At 39.7% G+C, this 26,967-nt stretch overlaps 1 protein-coding gene across 3 annotated transcripts; it reads left to right on the top strand.

Annotated features, from left to right (window-relative positions):
* Positions 1-2,012: 2,012 nt before the first annotated feature.
* On the top strand, positions 2,013-26,871 carry ACTL6A (actin like 6A). 3 transcript variants are annotated; one of them, XM_033211766.1, is made up of 15 exons: positions 2,041-2,243; positions 3,173-3,287; positions 9,682-9,758; positions 9,924-10,098; positions 13,284-13,384; positions 14,299-14,396; positions 16,128-16,222; positions 16,526-16,632; positions 16,734-16,823; positions 20,638-20,699; positions 20,896-21,010; positions 21,140-21,220; positions 23,244-23,339; positions 25,300-25,386; positions 26,390-26,871. In XM_033211766.1, the coding sequence occupies exons 4-15, from the start codon at positions 9,948-9,950 to the stop codon at positions 26,468-26,470; spliced, it is 1,164 nt and encodes a 387-aa protein (XP_033067657.1). In that variant the 5' UTR covers positions 2,041-2,243; positions 3,173-3,287; positions 9,682-9,758; positions 9,924-9,947; the 3' UTR covers positions 26,471-26,871. The 3 variants fall into 3 exon arrangements, with proteins under 3 accessions (XP_033067656.1, XP_033067657.1, XP_033067659.1); XM_033211765.1 differs by lacking the exon at positions 3,173-3,287 and having other exon boundaries at positions 2,013-2,243; XM_033211768.1 differs by lacking the exons at positions 2,041-2,243; positions 3,173-3,287 and adding an exon at positions 2,414-2,670.
* Positions 26,872-26,967: the final 96 nt, after the last annotated feature.

The raw sequence follows: 26,967 nt of genomic DNA on the forward strand, positions 1-26,967 counted from the left end.
AACTACTCACCTCTACCCTTACAGAGCAAAAGTAGTCATACATGGATAAGCATGGGCTGTGTCCTAATAAAACTTAGTTTAAGGTCACTGAAGTGTGAATTTCATATAGTTTTTCTCTCTCTCTCTCTCTTTCTCTCTTTCTTGGACTTGCTTTGTCACCCAGGCTGGAGTGCATTGGGGAGATCACGGCTTACTGCAGCTTTACACTCCCGGGCTCAAGCCATCCTCTCACCCTAGTCTCCAGAGTAGCTAGGGGACATATACCACCATACCCAGATAATTTTTAAATTTTTTTGTAAAGACAGAGAGGGGTGGGTGGTCTCCCTGTGCTGCCCAGGCTGGTTTTGAACTCCTAGCCTCAAGATCCTCCCGCTTGGACCTCCCAAAGTGCTGGGATTACAGGTGTGAGCCACCATGCCCAATCTGTCACATATTGTTCTTTAAAATTTTTTAAAAAATAATTTAAAAACAGAAATAATCATTCTTAGCTCAAGGTCGTAAAAAAAAAAAAAAAAGGCAGTCTTCCCACCGGCTTCCCCTTTTCCCCACCTCCTCTCCCCACCACACACACAAAAGATGATTTGGCCCTAGTGCCTTAGTTTGCTGACATCTGCATTATCTCACTGGGTTAATAGGGCTTTTCAAAATGATCAGATATACTGTGATTATATTGTCAAGGGAATGGGAAAGAGTTTTCCCGCTAGCCTTGATCCACCCTACTGCCTCATCACTTTCTGCCACCCTGCTGCTACTGAGACTGATGGGGTTTTAGTCAATTGTTTCTAAGGTTAAAAGCAGGCTCTGTATGTCTAGACTTTAGACATACCAACTTAAGAACTGCTATCAATTACAAGGATAGGCAACAATCTTACAGGTTTGAGCGCTGGAGTGTCCTGATTGGGTTTGGTCGTTTTTACAGATGAAGCTCCATTGATCAAGAGTGGCAAAGAGACAGAGCAACAAGTTGCTGCAGTAATCCGGGGATAAAGGAAGGTGATCTGGACTAGGCTGGTAGAAACAGGGGACTAAGACAGGCTGTTTATAGGATGCATATTTAGGATTGGGTGCTTGCTTGAATGAAGATTGATTAGCTGTTTTAAAGACCTCTCACAGGATAAAATAAATTTATTTATTTATTTATTTTTTGAGACAGAGTCTGGCTCTGTTGCCCAGGCTGGAGTGCAGCGGTGCAATCTCTGCTCACTGCAACCTCCAGCTCCTGGGTTCAAGCGATTCTCCTGCCTTAGCCTCCCAAGTAGCTGGGACTACAGGCACGTGCCACCACGCCCAGCTAATTTTTGTATTTTTAGTAGAGACGGGGTTTCACTGTGTTGACCAGGCTGGTCTCGAACTCCTGACGTCGTGATCTACCCGCCTCAGTCTCCCAAAGTGCTGGGATTACACGCGTGAGCCACCACACCCAGCCTGAAATTTTTTTTTTTAATTGATTTTTTAAATCGTTTTTAAAGCGCTACCTAGGTTTAGCTGGGATAATGCATCATTTCATTCTTCTTTTACTTATTAATAACCATTTTAAAAATTGCAAGATCCTATCAATTTGTCTGATTTACTGAGTCCCCTATCCCAAAGTGGAGCGCAAAATTTTTATTTCTTCAACCTAAAAGTTAGTTTAAAATACTTTTTCTGAAGAAAAAAAGAAAGAAATCCGCATTCCCCACAGTCACTGGACAGGAATCTCAGCGTGGAGACACAAGTTCAATTTCCAGAGGTCTACCTTCCCCTACCCAGGTTCCCGCCGCTCCTCAGTGCCCCGCCTCACCTCCGAGGCCCGCCCCCAAGCTTCCCTCTAGCCTTCCTCCTTCTTCTCCCACTGCCTCCGCCCACTCTCTCGCCCACCCGGGAAGCTCCGCCCGCTTTAGCTCCGCAACCCAACTCCTTCTGTCCGGCTGTCGCTTTCCTCTTTCCCCGCCCCCATAGCTGCCTTCGACTGGCTAAACCTGCTGGGCCGCGGCGGGGATGCGGCGCAGCCGCATTCTGATTGGCTGAACGTAGGCCTGGACCCTTGTGATTGGCTGGTAAGAGGAGCCAGCAAGTGTAGCTGAGCTCCGGGGTGTGTGGACGCCGCTTTGTTGCCTGAGGGGGGTGGCGGTGGAAGTTAAGGGAGTCAGGGGCTATCGCTTCTCGGGACTCGTAGTCGCGGCCACTGCAGTCACTTCTCCAGTTAGCCCTTAGGGTAGGGGTCGCGCCGGCAGCAGCCATGAGCGGCGGCGTGTACGGGGGAGGTGAGTGAGTGCGGCCGGAGGAGAGAGCGCGCGTTTTCGGCGTGTGGGGTTTGTAACCGCCGCTCCCAGCCCTCCCCTCCCCGGCGTTCCCTTCCGGTCTCCCCCTCTCGGGACCCCGGCCTCCCCGCCCCGTCCCCGCCCCACTCTCTGCCCGCCCCCGGAGCCCACCAGGCTCGGCCAGCGCCTCGCGCGCCCTGGAGTGGCGGCTCTCTGTGGCCGGTTCCTGCCTCTGCCCCCGGAGAAGCAGGGTTTTGGGATGCACGCTCGTTTCTCTAGAGAGCCTCGGGGCTGGGCGGGAAGCTCAGTCCTGCCAGCCGCCGGGCCCCGGCTTAGGTTACCGCCCCAGGGTCGCATCTCCACGAGTGCCTCCTGGACTCGGCTGTGTCGGGGCGCGTGTGCGCGCGCCTAAACTTGGAAGGTCCCGGCGGTTTGCAAGTGTGGACGGAGGGTTCCCAGAGCGTCTCATAGGTGGCAAAGCGAGCCTCAAGCCGTAGAACTGACTAGGGAAGCGGCGGCCACTTAGGGTACTGCCTCCTCCCTGTCTGTGCCCCATGCGCGAGCTGCCTCACCTTTCAGTAACTCCTGCCTGTTTGTTGGCTGCGGAGTCTCCAGAGTGACTCGTGGGCGGGTCTGTTTGAGATTGATTCAGGAGCACGTGTAATTTAAGGATGCCCAGAAAGTTCGCCGGGGGTCCTAGGCGTCTTGTCTTTTCACTTATCCTTGATGAGACTGTGGTGTGGCAGAAAGATTACCAGGTGCGGGGGATTACAGACCTGGGTTGAAATATCCGCCTCACTCACTGTTGAGCGCTTTGGTCTTGGGCAATTTACATAACTTTCCAACTTCAGGCCTCATTTATGGAATAATTCCTAGCCGATGGGGGTGGGCGTGAAGGTTAAATGAAATAATGTTACATTTGCCACTTAAAGTCTAGTCCATGGACCAGCAGTGTCAGCATCACCTGCAAGCCTGTTAGAAATGCAGAATCTCACGCATCATTCAAAATCTACTGATTTAGAGCCTCCATTTTTGCAAGATCTGCAGGTGAATCAAAACACTGATACATATAATTAATGTTTTGGGTTGTGTTTGATGAGTTAGAGACCCAGAAAACAAATCCAGACTATTGCTATTGTTGCTGTGTCTAGTAGTGATGCTGTTTCTATAAAGGATGTCATTTTACAGGTAAGATACAACAAAAATAACATTTTTCCTTCATGTTCCCCAAGAAATCACATCACCCCTAAACTTGGAAGGAGAAAAACATTTAAATCCTCAAAAAAGAAAAAAGGCCTTTTTAGTAGAATAGAGGTTCAATTCTTTTTTTAATTCTTTTTTTTTTTTTTTTTTGAGACGGAGTCTTTCTCTGTCACCCGGGCTGGAGTGCAGTGGCCAGATCTCAGCTCACTGCAAGCTCCGACTTCCGGGTTTACGCCATTCTTCTGCCTCAGCCTCTCGAGTAGCTGGGACTACAGGCGCCCGCCACCTCGCCCGGCTAGTTTTTTTGTATTTTTTAGTAGAGACGGGGTTTCACTGTGTTAGCCAGGATGGTCTGGATCTCCTGACCTCGTGATCCGCCCGTCTGGGCCTCCCAAAGTGCTGGGATTACAGGCTTGAGCCACCGCGCCTGGCCGAGGTTCAATTCTTGAGGATTTTTATACACTAGAAATTGCATCCTAGGTTTTAAACATCCAGAACTCTGTGGTTCTTTCTACTAAGCCCCCTGCCTCCCATTGCCACTCTCCTACTTAGGGTTCATGGGGCTTGATTTTTAATGAAGCAGGGTACAGGAATTAGATGTATCTCCCATCCTGAAAAAGGAACAGATGTAAAATTATAAGAATTTAGAGTCTTAAATTAAACTTCCACCATATCCGGTTTACTAATTAGGACAGGAAAATGAGCTGATATGTTGGATTTTTTCTATTTCACAAAAATGTTTTTTGAGCACTATGTGTGGCAGGTATAGGCTCTTGTCATCAAGAAGTTCCGTCTTGTAGATGAGTCCGTTAGGTAAATAGACACCATATTTCACTGATTCTTAGTTGTACATTTTTCCCACATTTAAACAGCTGAAGTTGGAATATGTCTTTTTTTTTTTTTTTTTTTAATAGAGACGGATCTTGAACTCCTGAGCTCAGGCAGTCCTCCTGCCTCAGCCTCCCAAAGTGCTAGGATTACAGGTTTGAGCCACTGCCCCCAGCCAGAATATGTCTCAGTAGTGCTGGCCTGGCAGAGTTTTAATTGCCATATTATTTTCTTAGTGATGCCGGAAATAGTGGTGCATCATGTAGTTGATAGCATCTTATATTGATCAGAAATGGTAACTGTAATTCAATGAGAGCTGTTCATTGATAACAATATGTAGAAGGGGCCAGGTGCGGTGGCTCACACCTGTAATCCCAACAACTTGGGAGGCCGAGGCGGGCGAATCACTTGAGGCCAGGAGTTCAAGATCAGCCTGGCCAACATGACAAAACCCTGTCTCTACTAGAAATACAAAAATTAGCCAGGCATGGTGGCGCATGCCTGGAGTCCCAGCTACTGGGGAGGCTGAGGCACAAGAATCACTTGAACCCGGAACTGCACTCCAGCCTGGGTGACAGAGCAGGACTGTATCCTAAAAAAACAAAAAACATATATATATTTACATATGTTATATATATTTATATATAATTTCATATATATAATTTATATATGTTACATATTTATGTTATATATTATATATATTTATGTTATATGTTATATATTTTTACATGTTATATATATATATATATATAGTGCAAAGGTAGTTCAGAGAATAGAGTTATTGATTCCATGTGGTGGAGTCAAGGGACTTTACAATAGAGGTAATGGGGATGATGGAGGAGGAGTGGAAAGGGACAGCATATGCAAAGGTTAGCTGAGTGAGAGAGTATGTGGTGTGTTCAGGAGATGACATATTACCCAATAAGTTAGTGTATGAGGCAGGAAGTGAGACTGCTACCAGATATTGCTACGCCTTGAATTTCAACTGGCTAGAGTGATTTAAATTTTATCAAACTCAGTGATGAGAAACCACGGAATGATTCACCCCCTTATTTTTGTTGAAGGATTTATGTACCAAAATAATGACAGTTACAATATTGAAAGATCACAGTGCAGCAGTTGGAAGGGTAGATTTAAGAGGCAAAGAGGTGGAGGCACAATATCTGTAGGGAATTGTAGTTTCCCTGTTGAGGTAAGAGCTTGATTGAAGGCAGTGGCAATGGTATTTAAAAGGAGGGGATTTGAGAAATACTTAGCAGAAATATTTGGCAGAACTTGAAAGATGGAGGTGTTCACAACGACTCTCAGGTTTTTGCCAACGTGTACTGTGGTCAGCAATGTGTTAGGCAATGCTGAGATTAGCAGTGCTTCAGATGTGTTGAATTTGAGATACCCATGAGACATTAGATACAATTATGTTGATGTACAGTAAAAAGTTCAGGATATGGATCTAGACATTGGTTAGAGCTGAGAGAGAGAGAGAGAGTGCTTTGAGATTGGAATTACCAGTGTTTAGGTAGAAGTTGAAGCTATAGGAATACAGTATATTACCCAGGAAAGGGTAAATTAGGGAAGGGGCTCCTAACATGGGGTTTGTGGCCTTCCCAAAGTTTCCATGGTAGAACTATATTTTATTATAATTGGTTTCTTTTATAAACATTTAAAAACATTCTAAGAAGGGATTCATAATTTCCTAAATTGTGTGTATTAGTTTGTAGGTTGCCATAATAAAGTACCACAGTCTGTGTGGCTTAAACAACAGAAATTAGTTTTCTCACAGTTGTGGAGGCTAGAGGTAGATCTTAGTGTCAGCAGAGTTGGTTTCTTCTGAGGTCTCTCTCTGTGCGTAGATGGCTATCTCCTCCCTCTGTCTTCACATGGCCTTCCCTCTGTACAAGTCCAAGTCTGAATTTTCTGTTTTTGTTGTTGTTGTTTGTTTTTTGAGATGGAGACTTGCTCTGTCACTCAGGCTGGAGTGCAGTGGCACAATTTCAGCTCATTGCAGCCTCCGCCTCCTGGGTTCAAGCAATTCTCCTGCCTCAGCCTCCCGAGTAGCTGGGACTACAGGTGCACACTGCCACGCCCGGCTAATTTTTTGTATTTTGGGTAGAGTTGGGGTTTCACCATGTTGGCTAGGATGGTCTTGATCTCCTGACCTCGTGTTCCGCCTGCCTCTGCCTCCCAAAGTGCTGGGATTACAGGTGTGAGCCACCACACCTGGCCCGAATTTTCTCTTAAAAACATCAGTTATACTGGATTAGGACCCAATCTAATGATTTCATTTTAACTTAATTACTTCTTCAGAGATTCTGGTTTCACTGGGCATGGTAGCTCACATCTATAATCCTAGCATTTTGGGAGGCCAAGGTGAGTGGATCACCCGAGGTGTGGAGTTTGAGGCCAGCCTGGCCAACATGGTGAAACCCAGTGTCTGCTAAAAATATAAAACCTAGCCAGGCGTGGTGGCCAGCAGATGTAATCCCAGCTACTCAGGAGGCTGAGGCAGAAGAATTGCTTGAACCCAGGAGGCGGAGGTTGCAGTTAGCTGAGATTGTACCATTGCACTCCAGCCTGGGCGGCAGGAACGAAACTCTCTCTCAAAACATTAAAAAAAAAAAAAAAAAAAAAAAAAACAGAATAAAGACTCTGGTTTCAAGTACAGTCACATTCTGAGGTACTAGGGGTTAGGATTTTGATATAGGAATTTTAGAGACACAATTCAGTCCACAGCACTGTCACAAGGGTCCATAACACAGAACAGGTTAAGGGTTCCTAGTGCAGGGCAAAAGATAAATCCTTGAGGAACAGAAGTTGAAATTTTTGGTTAACTATACAATTAATTCATTTAATTAGGATATCTCTTTACCCAGCATTCTGGTTAATAAAAGTATTAAATGTTATCAACTCCTGTTCATTGCTATACTTACCATTTGTACTCAAGTTTAGGTGCTGTGGTGAAAACAAATACAGTATTCTCCTTTTAAGGATCCCCTAGTTTCTGACAAAATAATTTGGACCAGAGAATTTTACAGGGTTGTGTTAATTATCTTGAGAAATGTAACAGATACATAAACTTTCTTTTACATTAGCAATTTAAATGTGTCTTTGTTTTATTTGAGTAAAAACGAAAGGCTGGATGCGGTGGCTCACACCTATAATCCCAGCACTTTGAGAGGCCAAGGCAGGTGGATCATGAGGTCAGGAGTTTGAGACCAGCCTGGCCAATATGGTGAAACCCCATCTCTACTAAAATTACAAAGATTAGCTGGGCGTGGTGGTGCGCATCTGTAGTCCCAGCTGCTTGGGAGGCTGAGGCAGGAGAATCAGTTGAACCCGGGAGGTGGGGGTTGCAGTGAGCCGAGATCGTACCACTGCACTCCAGTCTGGGTGATGATATCAAGACTGCGAGTCCAAAAAAAAAAAAAAAGTCATTCTGCAAAGATACTATCTCTTAACTGATATTTGCAAAGTAATGGGTTGCCTTTTAAAATTTTTAAGAAGTTTTTGAAATTTTTTTTTTTTTTTTTTTTTTGAGGCGGAGTCTCGCTCTGTCGCCCGGACTGGAGTGCAGTGGCCAGATCTCAGCTCACTGCAAGCTCCACCTCCTGGGTTTACGCCATTCTCCTGCCTCAGCCTCCTGAGTAGCTGGGACTACAGGCGCCCGCCACCTCGCTCGGCTAGTTTTTGTATTTTTAGTAGAGACGGGGTTTCACCGTGTTAGCCAGGATGGTCTCGATCTCCTGACCTCGTGATCCGCCCGTCTCGGCCTCCCAAAGTGCTGGGATTACAGGCTTGAGCCACCGCGCCCGGCCGTTTTTGAAATATTTTAAGCATACTAAAAATATATAAATATATGTTTGTATGTGATATTACGGTAATATTACTGTAAGTTTGTATGTAATACAATACTATATTCACCAGTGAGATTAAATAGATGTCATATTTTGCCATATTAATACCTTAGATATTTTAAGAATAAAAATGTTAATTGATACAGATTTCCTCTCTCTCACTTCTTCAGTTCAGGTAACCACTGAACTGAAGTTGATATGTAACATTCCCAGACACCACGCGTATTTTCTTTTCTTCTTCTTCTTTTTTTTTTTTTGAGGGGTGTGTGTGTGTGTGTGTGTGTGTGTGTGTATACATATATAGTTTTTTGGTAACTAGCTTTTAAAACTAAGCATTCTTTTAGATTTATTGATGCTGACATATGTAGATCTAGAGTGTTCATTTGAACTGCTGTACAGGATTCCATTGTATGAATATGCTATTGCTTATCTATTTCACTACTGAGAGACCGTTAGATTATTTCTGCCTTTTCCTATGGCAAGCAGTGTGTCAATTATAATAGCAGCTTACATTTAGTGTGTGAGTTTTCTAAGACTTCATATACATGAAAACATTTAATATGTTTAACCATTAGAGCATCTTGTGAGGTAAGAGCTATTATGTATATTTTACATGTTAGGAAACTGAAGCAGAGAGGTTAATAAATTGCTCAGTTCTTGTAGCTGTTGAACATTCTTGTACATGTCTCCTTGCAACCTGTATGAGAGAGTGTCTCCAGAATAAATAAGTGTGATTCTATGTGTGCACAATTTCAACTTTAGTAGATATAACTAAATTGCCCATAGTGGTTTTCCCACTTTGGATAATAAATTATAGAATCACCCTAGTTGATGGTGGAGGGAGGTTACTGGTATATTTATTAGCCTGGTTCATTCACTTCAGGGTGATCTATGGCTAACTGCATCCCCTCTACTAAAAGTCACAGCTCCTATCAGGTAGCCCTCCCCATACAACTTTCTCTCCAGATTCTGACAACAGTTATTTCTTCTTGTTTCTTCAGTTTGAAGAATGGCAATGGATCCATTATTATTAGTTATCATTATAGTACTGGGGTACTGTACTGTTCCTTCTGGTTGTCCGTATTTCACCTTTATCTTTGCAAATAATTCCCTTTAATAAGTAAACTCGAATTACCCAGTTTTAGTGTGCCATTTCTTAACTGATTGAACCTCTACTGAAATACGGTGTATGACTTGTTATATTTTAATTAAATGATTCTTTAAGGTGTATTTGAAACTAGGTTCAAGTGAGTAATAATATGAATATAATTGGGTTGAGTGCAGTGGCTCATGCCTGCAGCACTTGGGGGATGCTGAGGCAGAGGATTGCTTAAGCCCTGGAGTTTGAGTCCATCCTGGGCAACATAGTGAGACCTTATCTCTACAAAAAATTTTTAAAAATTTGCTGGGCGTGCTGGCATGCATTTGTAGCCCCAGCTACTTGGAAGACTGAGGCAGGAGGATTGCTTGAGCCTAGGAGATTGAGGCTGCAGTGAGCTGTGATTTTCATGTGATACTTCTGCAAGCTGTTAATGCTAATTATCTTTTAATCTTTTCAGATGAAGTTGGAGCCCTTGTTTTTGACATTGGATCCTATACTGTGAGAGCTGGTTATGCTGGTGAGGACTGCCCCAAGGTAAGTGTAAAGTTAGAGTTAATTGGATATGTAGAGCTATTCATGTAAATTAAATTCATGCAGAAATTCTAATTTAAAACAAAATATAATAAAATACATTAGTTGGGGGAAAATGCCTCCTTGATAAAAGGTGAAACTTGTATATCATATTTCTGACTCTTACAGGTGGATTTTCCTACAGCTATTGGTATGGTGGTAGAAAGAGACGACGGAAGCACATTAATGGAAATAGATGGCGATAAAGGCAAACAAGGCGGTCCCACCTACTACATAGATACTAATGCTCTGCGTGTTCCCAGGGAGAATATGGAGGCCATTTCACCTCTAAAAAATGGGATGGGTAAGATGTGTTCCTTATGGAATTGATTATAGAGTGTACATGCTACAGTTTAGATATAAAGTAGTAGCTTCCTATAAGTTGAACATCAGCCATGGTTTTTTTTTTGTTTTTTGTTTTGTTTTTATTCCACAAACTGATTTCAGACACTGAGAATATAAAGATACATAAGAAATGTTCCTTTTCCTTAAAAGCTTAGTTAGGGGAAATAGATACATGTATATATACAAATAATGGTACACTGTGGTAAGTGCTACAATATAGGTATATGCAGTGAGCAATGGGATTAGAGAGGAGAGGTATTTTACTGTAGTGTTGGGAGTCAGTGATGGTTTTCACAAAGGAGGTAACTTGTGATGAATCTTGATCAATGAATAAGAATTAGTCTGGCTGACTAAGCTGGGTAAAGCAGAGGGACCAGCATGTGTGAAGGGATGGAATTGTGAAAGAAGCTTATGTGCTTAAAAATGTAATACAATTAAGTATGGTTGCAGCATTGGGCTCATTAGGGTCAGTAGCAGGAAAGGTAGGCAGGGAGCAGTCATAAAAGGGCTTGTAAACTATCCCAGGGTTGTATTAAGCTAGTTACTGAAGGATAACCCCAAAGGAATTTAAACATGTGATATGCTCGTATTTGCCAGCTGGAAAGATTAATAGTAATATGTAGTCTAGATTGTAAGGAGACACTAGAAACGGAGATCAATAAGGGAGGTAAGAGTCCAGATGAGAAATGAAAAAGGTTTAAACTCTTACATAATGCTGGTAGAGATTCTGAAGGGACTTTCAGGGTAACCAGGAAACAAATGGTACTAAACGATCGAGGGAGTGAAAGCAAGAGAGAAGTTGAGAAAGTTTCCTAGATTTTTGGTTAGAGTAACTCTGAACAGAGAGTACCATGTATTGAGATAGGAATAGAAAGGGAAGAAGCAAGTTTTATGGTTTTAAAAGGCATAGTTGGCCATGCGCAGTGGCTTGCATCTGTATAATCCCAGCACTTTGGGAGGCTGAGACTGCGGGTGGCTTGCTTGGGTCTAGGAGTTCGAGACCAGCCTGGGCAACATGGTGAAACCCCATCTCTACTAAAAATACAAAAATTTGCCAGGTGTGGTGATGCATACCACCTATAATCGCAGCTACTCAGGAGGCTGAGGCATGAGAATCACTTGAACCCAGGATGCAGAGGTTGCAACTAAGATCCCATGACTGCACTCCAACCTGGGTGACAGAGCGAAATTCTGTCTCAAAAAAAAAAAGAAAAAGAAAAAAGCAAGGTTATCAGGGATACTCCAAATCACTCTCAGGTTCAGTTACTCACCAGCAAGACTCCCTCACAGGACTCAGCATATGGTTGTATTCACAGCTAAGATTTATTGTACTGAAGATTCAGATTCAAAACAAAATCGACAAAGGGAAAAGGGACAGGGGATGATGAAGTCCAGATGCAAGCTTCGGAGAGTTTTCTCACAGTGGGAGTCACACAGGATGTGCTTAATCCCTCCATCAACAAGTTACAACCTGTGTTATCTTCCAGGAGAACTCTGAAACTCAGTACCCAAGGATTTTACAGAGGGCTGGTTATGTAGGTACCATCTACCTGGCATGTAACAAAATTTTAGATTCTCAGAAGGAAAGCAAGTGTTCAGAACCAACCACATTGTATAAACAGTGTAGGTATAGCGAGCTACTCTTACCATTTAGGGACAAGTTTTATATGAACATAGGGAACTGTTGGCCAATCGTGTTTCCAGACACCAGCTAAGAGTGAGCCTTACAAGCAGGCCTTTCTCAGGCTTGCAGTGTTAACTCTTTCATGTATAGTAAGTAAATGGGTTCACTGAGTTAAAAATGCTTAGAACATCCAGGTGACAATTCTGTAAACAGGGGAATAAAAGGTTATAAGAAAGATTTTAAGACATGGAGTTGTGTTTTATTACTCTGAAAAAATTTGGAATATGAGAAGAGTTGAAGATGGAGTTCTTAGCAAAAAACTTGTATATTTTAACCAATAGAGAATAAAAGGTACCCTTGAAGGAGAATGAAAGGGAACAATTAGGAATGTAGGAAAAAATTCAGGGGAAGAATAAGAAAAGAAAAAGTTTCTGGAAGCATAAAATTCCATTTATTCTCAGTGTTTTCCGCAGTGACATTGAAAGCTTTACACTGAGAAAGAAGTTAAAAAAATCCAGGTGGGCCTGTGGAAATATATAATTAATGACATTTTTTCTTTGGGCTGCGACAGGAAAGTTTGTAAACTCTTGTGAAGGCAATACTGTCATAATTTAGAGAAGACAGATGAGATTAAAAATGTTAAGTATCCATGAATTTGCCTAGTAGAAGGTCATTCGTGATGGGGGGCAGTGGCTCACACCTGTAATCCCAGCACTTTGGAGGCCGAGGTGGGCGGATCACCTGAGGTCAGGAGATGGAGACTAGCCTAGTCAACATGGTGAAACCCTGTCTCTACTAAAAATGCAAAAATTAGTTGGGCATGGTGGCGGGCACCTGTAATCCCAGCTACTTGGGAGCCTGAGACAGGAGAATTGCTTGACCCCAGGAAGCAGAGGTTACGGTGAACCGAGATTGCGCCATTGTACTCCAGTCTGGGCGACAGAGTGAGACTCCATCTCAAAAAAAAGAAGGTCATTAATGACTTATGTCAGTAGTTTTAATGGAATGTTTAGGTGGAAGCCAAATTGAAGACAGATGTTCTTCTTTGAATTTTTAACATGTCTTTTAGTCTTTTTCCAAATAGATTGTAAGTTTTTTTGAGTTTTGGGTCTAGACCATACAAATCTTTGTTTTGTTTTTTTTTTAAACCCAGCAGTAGTATCATTTAGAAGGCCATATAATTCTTCTGTTCTTCCTGTTACCATTCTGATCACATTCTAGGTCTCTAATAAGTATTTATTGAATTGAATAACATTTACTTGGTATTTTAGGTCTGTTAGATTAATTACATTTGGGACAGGTCTGGGGGCTGGAGGGACCAAAAAGAAGTTCTATATATCTAGAAGACAAAGGTAATCTTTATATATATATAAAGTACTGTGGTATGAAGTTGATCTGTAAAAATAGTAGGTTCTGTATAATAAGGTATTAATTGTTAAGTCACAGAAACAATTTCTCAAAATATGTTGTATTCATCTTCAACTATGCATTGTTTCCAAGTTACTAATCTTATATTCTAGTTGAAGACTGGGATAGTTTCCAGGCTATTTTGGATCATACCTACAAAATGCATGTCAAATCAGAAGCCAGCCTCCATCCTGTTCTCATGTCAGAGGCACCGGTGAGATAAAGATTTTCTTTTTCATGTTTCTGTAGTTGTTTTTTTTTTTTTCTTTTTCTTTTTTCCCCTAGTTTTCTACTCATTTGATGAATATTTTTCTTTAAAGAGGCATAGAAATTCATATTTTGAATTTGAAAATTAGGGAAAAGGATTAATTTTTTAATACTATTTAACTTTCATTTTACTATTCTGATAAAATATGCAGAGAACAACAAAACACACTAATGAATTCTTGTGGTTATTTATGTATTTCTAGGGATTTAACATTTTATTTCCTAGGACTGCTTCCCATTTTGAATTACGAATCATTTCTTGTGCCCCAAGGGCAGCGTATATCTACTTTATTCAAGTTTCCAAGAGAGAATTGAGATGTTGAACAAGGGCTGGAAATTTCTGGACCAAAGTCTCTTGTGAAATACATTTGGTACATAGACAGAAAGGTCCCAGAAAGCAAGCATAATGGTCATAAATTATCAGTATCTTATTGTTGCTAACTTATAGTTTCTTTTATGAATACCATCTATAAGTGGGAGAATTTGGTGGTCTAAAATTAATACTTAGGATTTGGATGACCATATTTACTCTTTAGATTTAATAATATGTTTATAAGAATCCTGATTTCCTCATATGTGGAAAAGTCTGTAATTTCTAGAATTTGTAGAAGCAATTTTATTATTAAAGAATTTTAATTCCTATCTGATTGATTTATTAAATTTAATCTACATCTAAAGAAATACAGAGGTTTTGTTTTATTTTTGTGAGATATTATTATGAAAGATTATTTCCCATGGTATTTTTTGCTGTTCTTAATGTGTTATTTCTTTGTTAAATTAATATAGTGCTAGATTTTATCTGGAGATAAATCAACTTTTTAATTCTTAATAACTTGCATTTCTTTTTCCCCTCTTCTCAAGTGGAATACTAGAGCAAAGAGAGAGAAACTGACAGAGTTAATGTTTGAACACTACAACATCCCTGCATTCTTCCTTTGCAAAACTGCAGTTTTGACAGCGTATCCTTGAAAGAGTAATATCTTTCCTCTTGAAGTATATACCATACTACTGAATGTGATAACTCTGGCAGAGGACATAAGCCAATTATTGCTTGTTCAGAAGTTGTTTTTTTTTTTTCTTTTCTCTTGCTTTTTAGCTATTCATCTTTTGGTGTTTCTCATTAGAACTGATGATACACTAGAAAGTATGAGGGAAATAAAGTAACACTCAAATTCTGAGTGTTAAGACGTTTTTGTTTTTAAGAAGGTGCATATGGATAGAAGGCAATATTTTAACCAGTTGGCTTAGATGAAATGAAAGATTGCCATTTTCTCCCTCCCTTCCAATATCACAGAAAACTGGAAATTGGCTATAAATTCATTCCCCTTCAAATTTAGTCAGTCATCAAGTCCCACCTATTCTTCCCTGCTATTTGCTTCTCTCTGTCCCACTGTCACAGCATTAGGTGGAAGCTATTTCCAGGATTACTGAAGCACATCCTCTTGTCTGCCCATTCTCTACACTGTTGCTCTAATAATCTTTCTATTTTTATTTATTTATTTATTTAGTAGAGATGGAGTTTCACCATGTTGCCCAGGCTGCTCTCTTAACTCCTGGACTCAAGTGATCTGCTTGCCTCGGTCTCCCAAAGTGCTGGGATTACAGGCATGAGCCACCATGCCCAGCCTCTAATAATCTTTCTAAAGTGCTAGTCTGCTTTAAGCCAGAGTCATCTTCTACATTTCTTCCTTTTACTTTCAGACCGTACTGAGGTGCTTGCAGTTCTCTGACCTCGCTGTGTTCTCTTGCCTCGTGGTCTTCCCACATGCTCCTACTCTTGCCCATATTCCCTTCCCCAGAATTTACAATTGGATATCCCAGGAATAGGTTTCTCTTTTACACCACCACCTTCCCTGGGACATCGCGAGCTTTTCTTTTTACAGCTTTATTGATCATCTACTTCATTAAACAGGATAACCTTCAGGGAAAAGGCAGTTTTGGTGCACCATTATGTGTCTACTGTGTTAAAGGAATTTTAGTGCCAGGTGAGCAGCCTCCCTCTTTCCTCCCTCCCTCCTTGTTAAGCACCAGACTTAGTAGACACCTAATAGATGCTCAGTAAATATTTGATGAATGAGTGAATGCCCCTACTCCTAAACTTCAGTTTAGTATATTCAGGTAGTATAGGCCTTCTGCAGCACAGAAGTGTGGAAAATGGGATCTGCCAATATTCACCAACTATGGAATTCACCTGGCATAGTTTTCCCGCCCATTGAGTTAGAGGAGATAGGAACTGCCATATGGCTTTGCCAAACTGCTGAAACAGCTCTTCTTCAATGCTATGTGAGAATGGTTATAGTCCCTAGCTCAGTTCTCACAACCTCCCACTGTTCTTACCAAGTTTCTGTACATTTTGTTAAATAAATGCATCTCAGTTTGTTGTAAGCGCTTTGATCAGTCTCCAGAGACTTTCAATGATTATGTTAATTTTGACCAGCTTAATAGTAGCTGTTTCTAGGATAAAGGTTTCCCTGAGTTCCTGATACCTCCATTCTGGAATTCCTGCCTCTTGCTATTTGTTCTTAAGCCATAAATATTATTTTATACCAATCCCTAGATTCACTGTAATACATTTTTAACTATGAGGTACATGTTTAAGAAATAGTTTCTGAAATATAAGAACCTGCCCTTTACAATAAACATTATTTTAGCGGCCTTGATACTTTCTTTTCCTTAATGTTTTAAACTAGATTTGCTAATGGTCGTTCTACTGGGCTGATTTTGGACAGTGGAGCCACTCATACCACTGCAATTCCAGTCCACGATGGCTATGTCCTTCAACAAGGTAAATGTATTTAACCAGGATACACTGAGATGATTTTAGATGTTATGAGGACGCACATAATGAAATAAAATGATGAGTAGCACTTTTAAAGCATATCAGTTTCTGAATAAGATCTTTTTTTAAATATGTTAAAAATCTTTAGTATATAATGTGTATTTAAAACTGATGTATTGCTTTATTTATGTGTTGAAGGATAGTTCATTTACCTGAAAAGTTATTCATATAAATACACCCGTAGGGGAAATTCGTTCTAGGAAGTTTGGACTTAACTGCTGTCTTAGCCTTGTCTCATCTGTTTCATAGGCATTGTGAAATCCCCTCTTGCTGGAGACTTTATTACTATGCAATGCAGAGAACTCTTCCAAGAAATGAATATTGAATTGGTTCCTCCATATATGATTGCATCAAAAGTAAGTATTGAATTTTCTTTCTTTCTTTCTAGAACTTCCCTCTAGCTCCCCCACCCCTATGAAATGAACTCCATTAACTTAGCATCTCTTGATACTCTCAGGAAGCTGTTCGTGAAGGATCTCCAGCTAACTGGAAAAGAAAAGAGAAGTTGCCTCAGGTTACGAGGTCTTGGCACAATTACATGTGTAATGTAAGTAATCCTCATTCTCTTTACAAAAATGTTACAGGCTTTTTGCATGAGTATTAAAAAAAAAGTTATATATAGGCTGTAAATCCTTGAGTAAAATATGAGCACTTTATATTTTCAAGCTCTTTTTTTAAAATTACTAAATATATTTTGAAGATTAAATAGAGCATGATCTCAGGATTACACTCTATATTTTTAATGACACTTTACTAACAAAAGAGCTTTGCTCTGAGAGGCATGCTTTTCATATTTGCCAAACAAATATCTCTGCAAATCACTACATATTCACTTGGATTACTATGGTGAGACCTGGAAGGAATTTTGATTTTATGCTATTCTGAACATTTTTTACTGAGAAAATGGTTTTAGGTTTTAGAGAGGCCTACTAGTATGTCTCAGTTATGTTCTGTTTCCCAGCGTCAGTCAGCCATATAAAAAATGTGTTTTTGTTCAGAACAAGGAACCCATGAGAGATTCTCTACTAAAAACCCATCTCTGAACATATGGCTTACTGATGGGGAAGAGGTTAGTAAAACAACCTGACACCACAGATACACCTTAATTTCTTTTTGTTTTGTTTTAAAAAACTGCTATTTTAAGTTCAGGGGTACATGTGCAGGTTTGTGGTATAGGTAAACTCGTATCATGGAAGTTTGTTGTACAGATTATTGTCCCCCAGGTACTAAGCCTAGTACCCAATAGTTATTTTTTCTGCTCCATTCCTTCGTCCCTCAGGGAGGCGCCACTGTCTGTTGTTCCCTTCTTTGTGTCCATGTGTTCTCATCATCTAGCTCCCACTTGTGAGAACATGTTGTGTTTGGTTTTCTGCTCCTGCATTAGTTTGCTAAGGATAATGGCCTCCAGCTCCATCCCGGCCTCCAGCTCCATCCCAGTTCCTTCAAAAGACATGATCTCATTCTGTTTTTTTTTTTTTTCACTGCATAATATTCCGTGGTCTGTATACCACATTTTCTTAATCCAGTCTTCCACTGATGAGCATTTAAGTTGATTCCATGTCTCTGCTATTGTGAATAGTGGTGTAGTGAACATACGCATACATGTGTCTTTATGATACAGTGATTTGTATTCCTTTGGGTATATACCCAGTAATGAAATTGCCGGGTCAAATGGTAGTACTGGGCCAGGCATGGTGGCTCACGCTTGTAATTTGAGAGGCTGAGGTGGGTGGATCCCTTGAACTCAGGAGTTAAGAGACCAGCCTGGGAATCATGGCAAAACCCTGTCTCTACAAAAACAGAAAAATTATCTAAGTGGGGCCAGGTGCGGTGGCTCACTCCTGTAATTCCAGCACTTTGGGAGGCCAAGGCGGGCAGATCACCTGGGGTCAGGAGTTCGAGACCAGCCTGGCCAACATGGTGAAATCTCGTCTCTAAAAATATTAAAAAATTAGCTGAGTGTGGAGGTGGGCACCTGTAATCCCAGCTACTTGGGAGGCTGAGGCAGGAGAATTGCTTAAACCCAGGAGATGGATGTTGCAGTGAGCTAACATGGTGCCACTGCACTACTGCCTGGGTGACAGAGTGAGACTCCATCTCAAAAAGAAAAAGAAAAAGGAAAATTAGCTAAGTGTAGGGGTGTGCACCTTTAGTCCCAGCTACGTGGGAGACTGAGGTGGGAAAATCACCTGAGCCCTGGGAAGTCGAGTCTGCAGTGACCCTTGAGTGTACGAGTGCCCTCTAGCCTGCGTAACAGAGTGAGAACCCACCTCAAAAAAGAAAAAAAAAAACAAATGGTAGTTCTGTTTTTAGCTCTTTGAGGAATTGCCACACGGCTTTCAACAATAGTTGAACTATTTACATTCTCACCAAAAGTGAATAAACATTCACTTTTCTCTGCAGCCTTGTCAGCAGCATCTGTTATTTATTTATTTTTTTCGAGACAGAGTCTTGCTTTGTTGCCCAGGCTGGAGCGCAGTGGTGCAATCTCGGCTCACTGCAACCTCTGTCTCCCGGGTTCAAGTGATTCTCCTACCTCAGCCTCCCGAGTAGCTGCAACTACAGGTGCGTGCCACCACGCCCGGCTAATTTTTGTATTCTTAGTTGGCCAGGGTGGTCTCGAACCCTTGACCTCATGATCCACCTGCCCCAGCCTCCCAAAGTGCTAGGATTACAGGTGTAAGCCACCGTGCCCAGCCCTATTTTTTTTACTTGTTTATAATAAATAATAGCCATTCTGACTGGTGTGAGATGGTGTATCATTATGGTTTTGATTTTCATTTATCTGATGGTCAGTGATAGTGATTTTTTTTCATATGCTGTTGGCCACATGTATGTTTTCTTTTGAAGTGTCTGTTAATGTCCTTTGCCCACTTTTTAATGAGGTGGTTTTTTTTGTTTAAGTTCCTTATAGAAGCTGGATATTAGACCTTTGTTAGATACATACTTCGCAAATATTTTCTTATTCTGTAGGTTGTTTGCTTACTCTGTTGATAGAAATTAATGTGTATCCAGCAAAAGAAACTAAGAGTAAAATTATATGTCATAATTACTATGAGAAGGATCATATCTAACAGGTTTTAAAAAATTATATCATATATATTTATGTCATGTATATATCGTGTATGTGTGTATATATATATGTATATATATATACACACACACATATATAGATATATATATATTTTTTAAAGACAGGGTTGGCCGGGCACAGTGGCTCACGCCTGTAATCCCAGCACTTTGGGAGGCCGAGATGGTGGATCACTTGAGGCAAGGAGTTCAAGACAGTTCAAGTCCTGGCCAACATAGTGAAACCCCGTCTTTACTAAAAATACAAAAATTAGCTGGGTGTGGTGCTGAGTGCCTGTAATCCCAGCTACTTGGGAGGCTGAGGCAGGAGAATTGCGTGAATACAGGAGATGGAGGTTGCATTGAGCTGAGATTGTGCCACTGCATTCCAGCCTGGACAACAGAGCAAGACTCTGTCTAAATAAAAATTAAATAAATAAATAAATACAGGGTCTCTCTGTCACCCAGGCTGGAGTGCAGTGGTGCAATTGTAATTCACTGCAGCCTCAAACACCTGGTCTTCCCCTGCCTCAGCCTCCTAAGTAGGGAGGACTACAGGTGCACGCCACCATACCCGGCTAATTTTTTATTTTGTATTTTTATAGAGACAGGGTCTCACTAGGTCTCACCAGGCTGGTCTTGAACTCCTGGCATCAAGCGATCCTCCTGTCTTGGCCTCTCAAAGTGCTGAGATTACAGGCATGAGCCACTGCACGTGCCCAGCTCTGACAGTTTTTGCACCTAAAGATAAAGATTTGGTTTGTGTGTACATGTAATATATGAGGAAAAATTAGGATTACTCATTTTTCCTAGATATTAGACAAGATTTTTCTAGAGGTCGTGTTAGTTCACAGCATTTTGTTAAACTGTTTTATACTATGTACAGTCATTAAAAGTTGTGTAAAATGTGATGTATATGCACATGTGTATATGTAGGTAATGAAATCTTGCATCTAATCTAGCTTATTTTTAAGAAGAAAGTGGTGTTCTGAAATTGGTTTTGTTATGCAGGACTGTGGTGCAGGGGTTCCTGCACCTGCAGTTGTTTATCTCTCATCGTTTCATAACTGTTGTAACTTAAATGTGTGTAATTTACTGCTAATGCAAATGTTTAGAATTAGGTTTCTTGATACTCAGAATCTGTTAGGTAGATTAATACTGTTGAAATAATTTACACATCTAGAAACATGGTCCAATTTCATTCTGAAAAGTATTTAAAATATATTATAAAAGTATAGATTACAAAGATAAATCTCAACCTTGTTTGTTAAACTTTTTTCTTTTACTCATAGTGTGTTATCCAGGATTTTCAAGCTTCAGTACTTCAAGTGTCGGATTCAACTTATGATGAACAGTATGTTTTCTTATTTAAATTGCATACTTTATAAATGAGGACAGGACTGTTTAGAAAACATAGAAAGTACTTAATTGAATAATGTTTAAAATATTCTCACTCCCATTTTTTTACAAGTTGATAATTCCCTAGTAGTTTATAATTTTGAAGAGAATTATTTTTGTATTTTGTGTAATACTGTTTAACGTGTTTTCAGAGTGGCTGCACAGATGCCAACTGTTCATTATGAATTCCCCAATGGCTACAATTGTGATTTTGGTGCAGAGCGGCTAAAAATTCCAGAAGGATTATTTGACCCTTCCAATGTAAAGGTATAAAAGCTTTTCATAATTAGCCTGGCTTTTCCTATATAGGTAAAGAGCTTTTGTGGCTAAAATGTTTCGGATATGCTTTACTGTATGAAGAGCCTCCATGTGACTACTTGTTTTCTTTTGTTGTAGGGGTTATCAGGAAACACAATGTTAGGAGTCAGTCATGTTGTCACCACAAGTGTTGGGATGTGTGATATTGATATCAGACCAGTAAGTGCCAGTCTTCTGTTACGGTTTAAAGGTACCTTTTAGGAGATTGAAATGCCCCCAAATCATTGTTAGGTTGACAGTGACCTAATGGTTGTCAATGTCATTGACTTTGAAGTTCATTTTATAACAGTATCTATAAAAAGATGAAGTACTAGAAAAAGAAAAATGTGCAACTCTAGAGCTATGGTGTCCAGTTTTGTAGCTACCCTCCACATGTGGCAATTATTAAAATAAGTAAAAACATAAAACTCAATTCTTCAGTTGTAATAGCCTCATTATAAATGTGGCTAGTGGCTGCTGCATCAGATAGCGCAGATAAAGAACATTTGCACCATCACAGAAAGTTCTGTAGACAATGCTGCACTAGAGATTTCCTGAAATGTGGCAAACCAAAATAGGTATTGTTGGTGATTTTCTTACAGATAGTACAACTTCTACTTTTATTTTTCAGGAAGGTGTGGTTTAAATGGTATGAGTAACTTTCACATGAAGTTTATTTTAAATGATCTTCATATTTTTTGTGCTTTGTCAGATTTTAAATACTAACTCCATATTATATACCTCACTCATTAACAGTGATAGGTTCTTGGAGACTGCAACTTTAAGTGAAACAATGTACAGTAAGTCCTTGAAGGACATTGTTTCAGGAAAAAAATTGGTTTTGTTACATGTCATTTTGTTGAAAGTCAGTTTCCAAGGTCATATTGATAACATTGAGGACTGACTTTATCTTATTTAAACCTAATTCAGCTTCTCACCCACATACTGCCTAGATTTTGAATAAATTAATTTGCTTAAAGCATAGTAATAATAGCTACTATGTTGTTCAAAAAAGGCTTTGAGTGGCTACGAAAATCATACTTTATTTTACCTTTATTTCACCTGGTAACCTGGTAGGCATGTGATGTTTCTAGGACAATAGTAATATAAGTTTAGGGTTTTTTTAGTGCAAATACAATTCCACCTTTGGGGGAAGGTAATTGAATTGAAGTATATTTATTGCAACAGTGATAACTTTGTTTTTAGAGAAATTTCTCCTTTTAACTAATGAGATACTTTTACATTCCATTTTCTACTTCAGAACTTAGATGATTTAGACATTTGAAAATACGTTTTAAAAATAGGAACTTATCCACTAAAACAGGTTGACATTTAACTTTTTCTGATGCATACATGCAAATTCAAAGTAAATATACTTATAAGTAGTAATTTATTTTTATTTGGGGAGGCCTTAGCATGTGTGTTTTGGAAAAGCTCCCATGTGCTTCTGATGTATACCTCTGCAAAAGAGAAAGGTAGCAATCATTTTGGCCAGGAATATGTTCAGTTTATCATTGTCTGTCACAATCATAAAATAATCTGTCTAATTTTGAATATCCTAACTTCCAGATGAGCATTCTTTTTCAAAATACTTGTAATTTTAATTTTTGGCTGGTGGTTGCTATTAATATTTCCAGATGACCATTCTAAGATAAAGTCATTATAAAATGTACTTCTAATTAAATATTGGCAGCTATCTGCCAAAAAAATTATGATTTTTAGAATGATTCCTTTAAGTTAGTGGTTCTTAAAACTTCATGCACATTAAAATAATCTTGGGAGTGAAAAACCATGCCTGCCAGGCACAGTGGCATGTAGTCCCAGCTACTTGGGAGCCTGAGGCAGGAGGAATGTTTGAACCCAGGAGTTTGAGGCTGTGGTACACTATGACTGTGCCTGTGAATAGCCACTGCATTCCAGTATAGGCAATATAACGAGACCCTGTCTCTAAAAGTAATCTTGCCTGGATCCCATCCCCAGACATTTTTATGTAATTGCCCCTAGGAATTTGTGTTTTAAAAGCTCGTTAGATGAGTTGAATGTACAGCTAGGATGGAGAATCGATGGATTAAGCTATTAGGTCTATATAATAGTAAAACATTTCCAAAAAATCAAAGGGAAAATTGTAGTAGAGCACATTTGTAGTTGTATTTAAAACTTTTAGAAACATGTGGAACTGATTTTTCTTGTATTTTTATCCTAGGGTCTCTATGGCAGTGTAATAGTGGCAGGAGGAAACACACTAATACAGAGTTTTACTGACAGGTTGAATAGAGAGCTGTCTCAGAAAACTCCTCCAGTAAGTTCTGTTTGTTCTTTAATGGTATTCTTCAGTCATATATTTCCTCACTGATGGTGTCATTTTGTAGATAAGCATTCATTTTTCAATAGATACATGATATTTTATATGTGCCTGGTATAGTATCACTAAAGTTAATACCCTTTAACCATGTTTTCCTAGTTGACATCTATTAGTTTCTCTTAAATTATTTGAATCTCATTTATTAACTTAATATTTAAATATGGATAGTTTGCTAGGCCCTATCCCTGCACACCAAGGGCTCAGTCTACTAGGATGGTTAGACATGCAGAAAATGATGACTGTAGCGTGCTAAACAATTCAGTATGTCATGGACCAGGTGCTGTCGGGAACACCAAGAAGCCACTACTTAACTCGCTAGGAGTATCAGAGAATAGCCTCATGAAGAAGCTATAGTTTGAATGAATAGTTCAACTCATTACTAATTTATGAAAGGATATCTAGATGGAGGGAATAAAACCATTTACAAAAATATTAAGAGAAGATGGCTACGTTCCAGTAATTCAAAGTAGTTGGCTTCTAGTCTTTACATAAGTGGGGAAAGCAATATAGAAAGATGGATTAGTTTCCTAGAGCTGCCATAACAAAGTACATGTTGGTGGCTTAAAACAGAAATTTATTGTCTTATAGTTCTTGAGGCTAGAAGCCTCAGGGTGTCAGTGGGGCTATGCTGAATCTCTAGGGGAAAATACTTCCTTCTTCACAGGATAAAATCTAGCAGTGGACTGATGAGCTCTTATGTTTGTTTTAGAAAGATCAGTGGGTATATTGTAATAACTTTTAAGAGAATAGAAAAACTCGGTTTGAGAAGGTAATTTATATAGTACTTCAATAACAGAATGGCAGTTATAATCTTTTAACTTTAAATTTAAAATTTTTATTGGCTGGACGCGGTGGCTCATGCCTATAATCCCCGCACTTTGGGAGGCCGAGGCAGATGGATTACGAGGTCAGGAGACCAGCCTGGCCAACATGGTGAAACGCCATCTCTACTAAAAATACAAAAATTAGCTGGGCCTGGTGGCGGGGGTCTCTAATTCCAGCCACTCGGGAGGCTGAGGCAGGAGAATTGCTTGAACCCGGGAGGCAGAGGTTGCAGTGAGCTGATATTGTGCCACTACACTCCAGCCTGTGCGACAGCGCGAGAATCCATCTCAAAAAAAAAAAAAAATACAAAAATTAGCCGGACATGGTGGCACGTGCTTGTAATCCCAGCTACTTGGGAGGCTGAGGCAGGAGAATTGCTTGAACCTAGGAGGCCGAGGTTGCAGTGAGCCAAGATCATGCAACTGTACTCCAGTCTGGGTGACAAAGCAAGACTCTGGCTCAGGGAAAAAAAAAACAAAAAATAACAAAACTTCAAGTGGTTTTTTTGTAAGGTGTTCTGCACTAAATATTAAATTTAAAAACCCTTATTAGTGGTTACATATGCCCTAACAATGTCTATAAATCTGTATATTTAATAGTCTTTTAGCTTCCCATATAAAAGAATGTTTTACATATGCCACATTTCTATTATTAAAAGTGATATCTAAATATATAGGCACACAGTTGACATCTGCCTTGTATTTTCTAAATTCTTGGAGATCTAGAGCATACCTGAATTATAATACTAATCATTAGATTGATTGATTGTTTGATTTGAGATTTGTTATCCTATTTCAAAATTACTGTTATTTTAATCAGTGTTTGAATCACAGGGAGCCATTAAGAAGTGTGTCAAAATTGAATTTCCTGGCTGGGTGCAGTGGCTCATGCATGTAATCCCAGCACTTTGGGAGGCTGAGATGGACGGATTGCTTGAGTGCAAAAGTTGGAGACCAGCCTGGACAATATGGCGAGCAAGACCCTGTCTCTATTTAAAAAAAAAAAAGAAAAAAAAATTTCCTAAGTTGAGTCACAAGATTTGATTGTACTAATGCATATTCTTCTATTTCAGAGTATGCGGCTGAAATTGATTGCAAATAATACAACAGTGGAACGGAGGTTTAGCTCATGGATTGGCGGCTCCATTCTAGCCTCTTTGGTTAGTAGATGAGCTACTTTGCAAAAATGTTCTTACTGAATTATACTAAATTTAGTAAAAATACAAAAAACAATTCCAGTGCTTCATTTGTCTTTGCATTTTATAACTGTCAAATGAGCGGAGGACCTATTAATAGAATAACCAGTTTTATGTGTTGATATAACAAAATGCCTCTTTGCCTAATTAGTGGACATTTGTCAGCCTAATTTCAATGTCCCCTCTGAAACAGAGGTGGAAATATGTTAACGTATGCATTGCCTCTTCTAATAATACCCCCATTGGCACTGGTCAGGGCTTGTCTGGAATGCATTTAAAATCAAAACATTCCTTCTCAAGTTCTGGTTATTCCCCAGTTTACAGTGAGGTCTAGGAAGTCAGGAATTAGTTCTTGGAGCAAATGGTGAAGTCATGGTGCTGGGTGTAAGATGTTTCTTGGACTACCATCTGCCTTGAATAAGGAGAAAAAGTCCTTATACTTTTCTGCATCCTGGACTTACAGCATCCTCCCCCTTTATATACTGTATATATACACACCATACATACTGTTCTGGAATATGGTTCTGGAGGAGGACAGAAATAATCGAGTACTATTTTGGGAGGCGGGACTCTTAAATGAATTATTCAAAGTTTAGGAGTTACAAAAATAAGATATTAAAAGAAAAAAAGGCTGGTGCAGTGGCTCACACCTATAATTCCAGCACTTTGGGAGGCTGAGGCAGGAGGATCACATGTGCCCAGTAGTACAAGACCAGCCTGAGCAACATAGTGTGAGGCCCCATCTCTACAACAATTAAAATTAGGCAAGGTGGCATGCCCCTGGAGTCCCAGGCTGATGTGGGAGGATCCCTTGAACCGAGGAGTTCGAGGTTGTTATGAGCTATGATCACGCCATTGCACCCCAGCCTGGCTGACAGAGCAAGACCCCCTCAAAAAAATAAACTAAGAAAAGCCATTTCTAGTAAAAAGTAAGGCATAATTATATAAATTTCTTTCCATTTTACAGGGTACCTTTCAACAGATGTGGATTTCCAAGCAAGAATATGAAGAAGGAGGGAAGCAGTGTGTAGAAAGAAAATGCCCTTAAGAAAGAGTTCCCAAGCTTCTACCTTCCTTTGTCACCTTACGTTTCATAGCTTTAGTATACTCAGGAAAAGAATGACCATCTTTTGTAGAATGTTTATACATTTTTGCATATTTCAATTTCCACTTAAATTTTTTAAAGCTTTAACTGGCTCTATAAATTAAGATAAGTTTGTGCTTTCCTTGAAATGCACTTATTCTTATTACAAGCATTTTATAATTTTGTATAAATGTCTATTTTCTCTAAATATTTTGCTTTCAGTAAAATGCTTTCCAACTCTGTTTAGTATATTAATTACCAGTGGATTGGTAGAATTGCTTTTTATTGACTAGTAAAAGTTACTGCCTATGCTTTTTACCTTAGGCTTATAGAATTAAATAAAAATTAGCCATTCCAGAAATATATTTTGGACTGTTGTGCACTGTGACTTACTACTTTAAGGACTGAATGTATTTATCATTATTTTGAATCAGAGTACTCACTGTTTATTAACAGCAGTA

Source organism: Trachypithecus francoisi, unplaced genomic scaffold (genome assembly GCF_009764315.1).
Source record: "Trachypithecus francoisi isolate TF-2019V2 unplaced genomic scaffold, Tfra_2.0 Lachesis_group0, whole genome shotgun sequence".
NCBI classification, from domain to species: domain Eukaryota; kingdom Metazoa; phylum Chordata; class Mammalia; order Primates; family Cercopithecidae; genus Trachypithecus; species Trachypithecus francoisi.

What these genes read in the sequence shown, in the direction of transcription:
- ACTL6A (XM_033211765.1), top strand. Translation starts at nt 2,219, where the DNA reads ATGAGCGGCGGCGTGTACGGGGGAG. An exon ending in CATATATGATTGCATCAAAA is followed by an intron (nt 16,633 to 16,733) that starts GTAAGTATTGAA and finishes TGATACTCTCAG; the next exon opens with GAAGCTGTTCGTGAAGGATC. An exon ending in GATTCAACTTATGATGAACA is followed by an intron (nt 20,700 to 20,895) that starts GTATGTTTTCTT and finishes ACGTGTTTTCAG; the next exon opens with AGTGGCTGCACAGATGCCAA.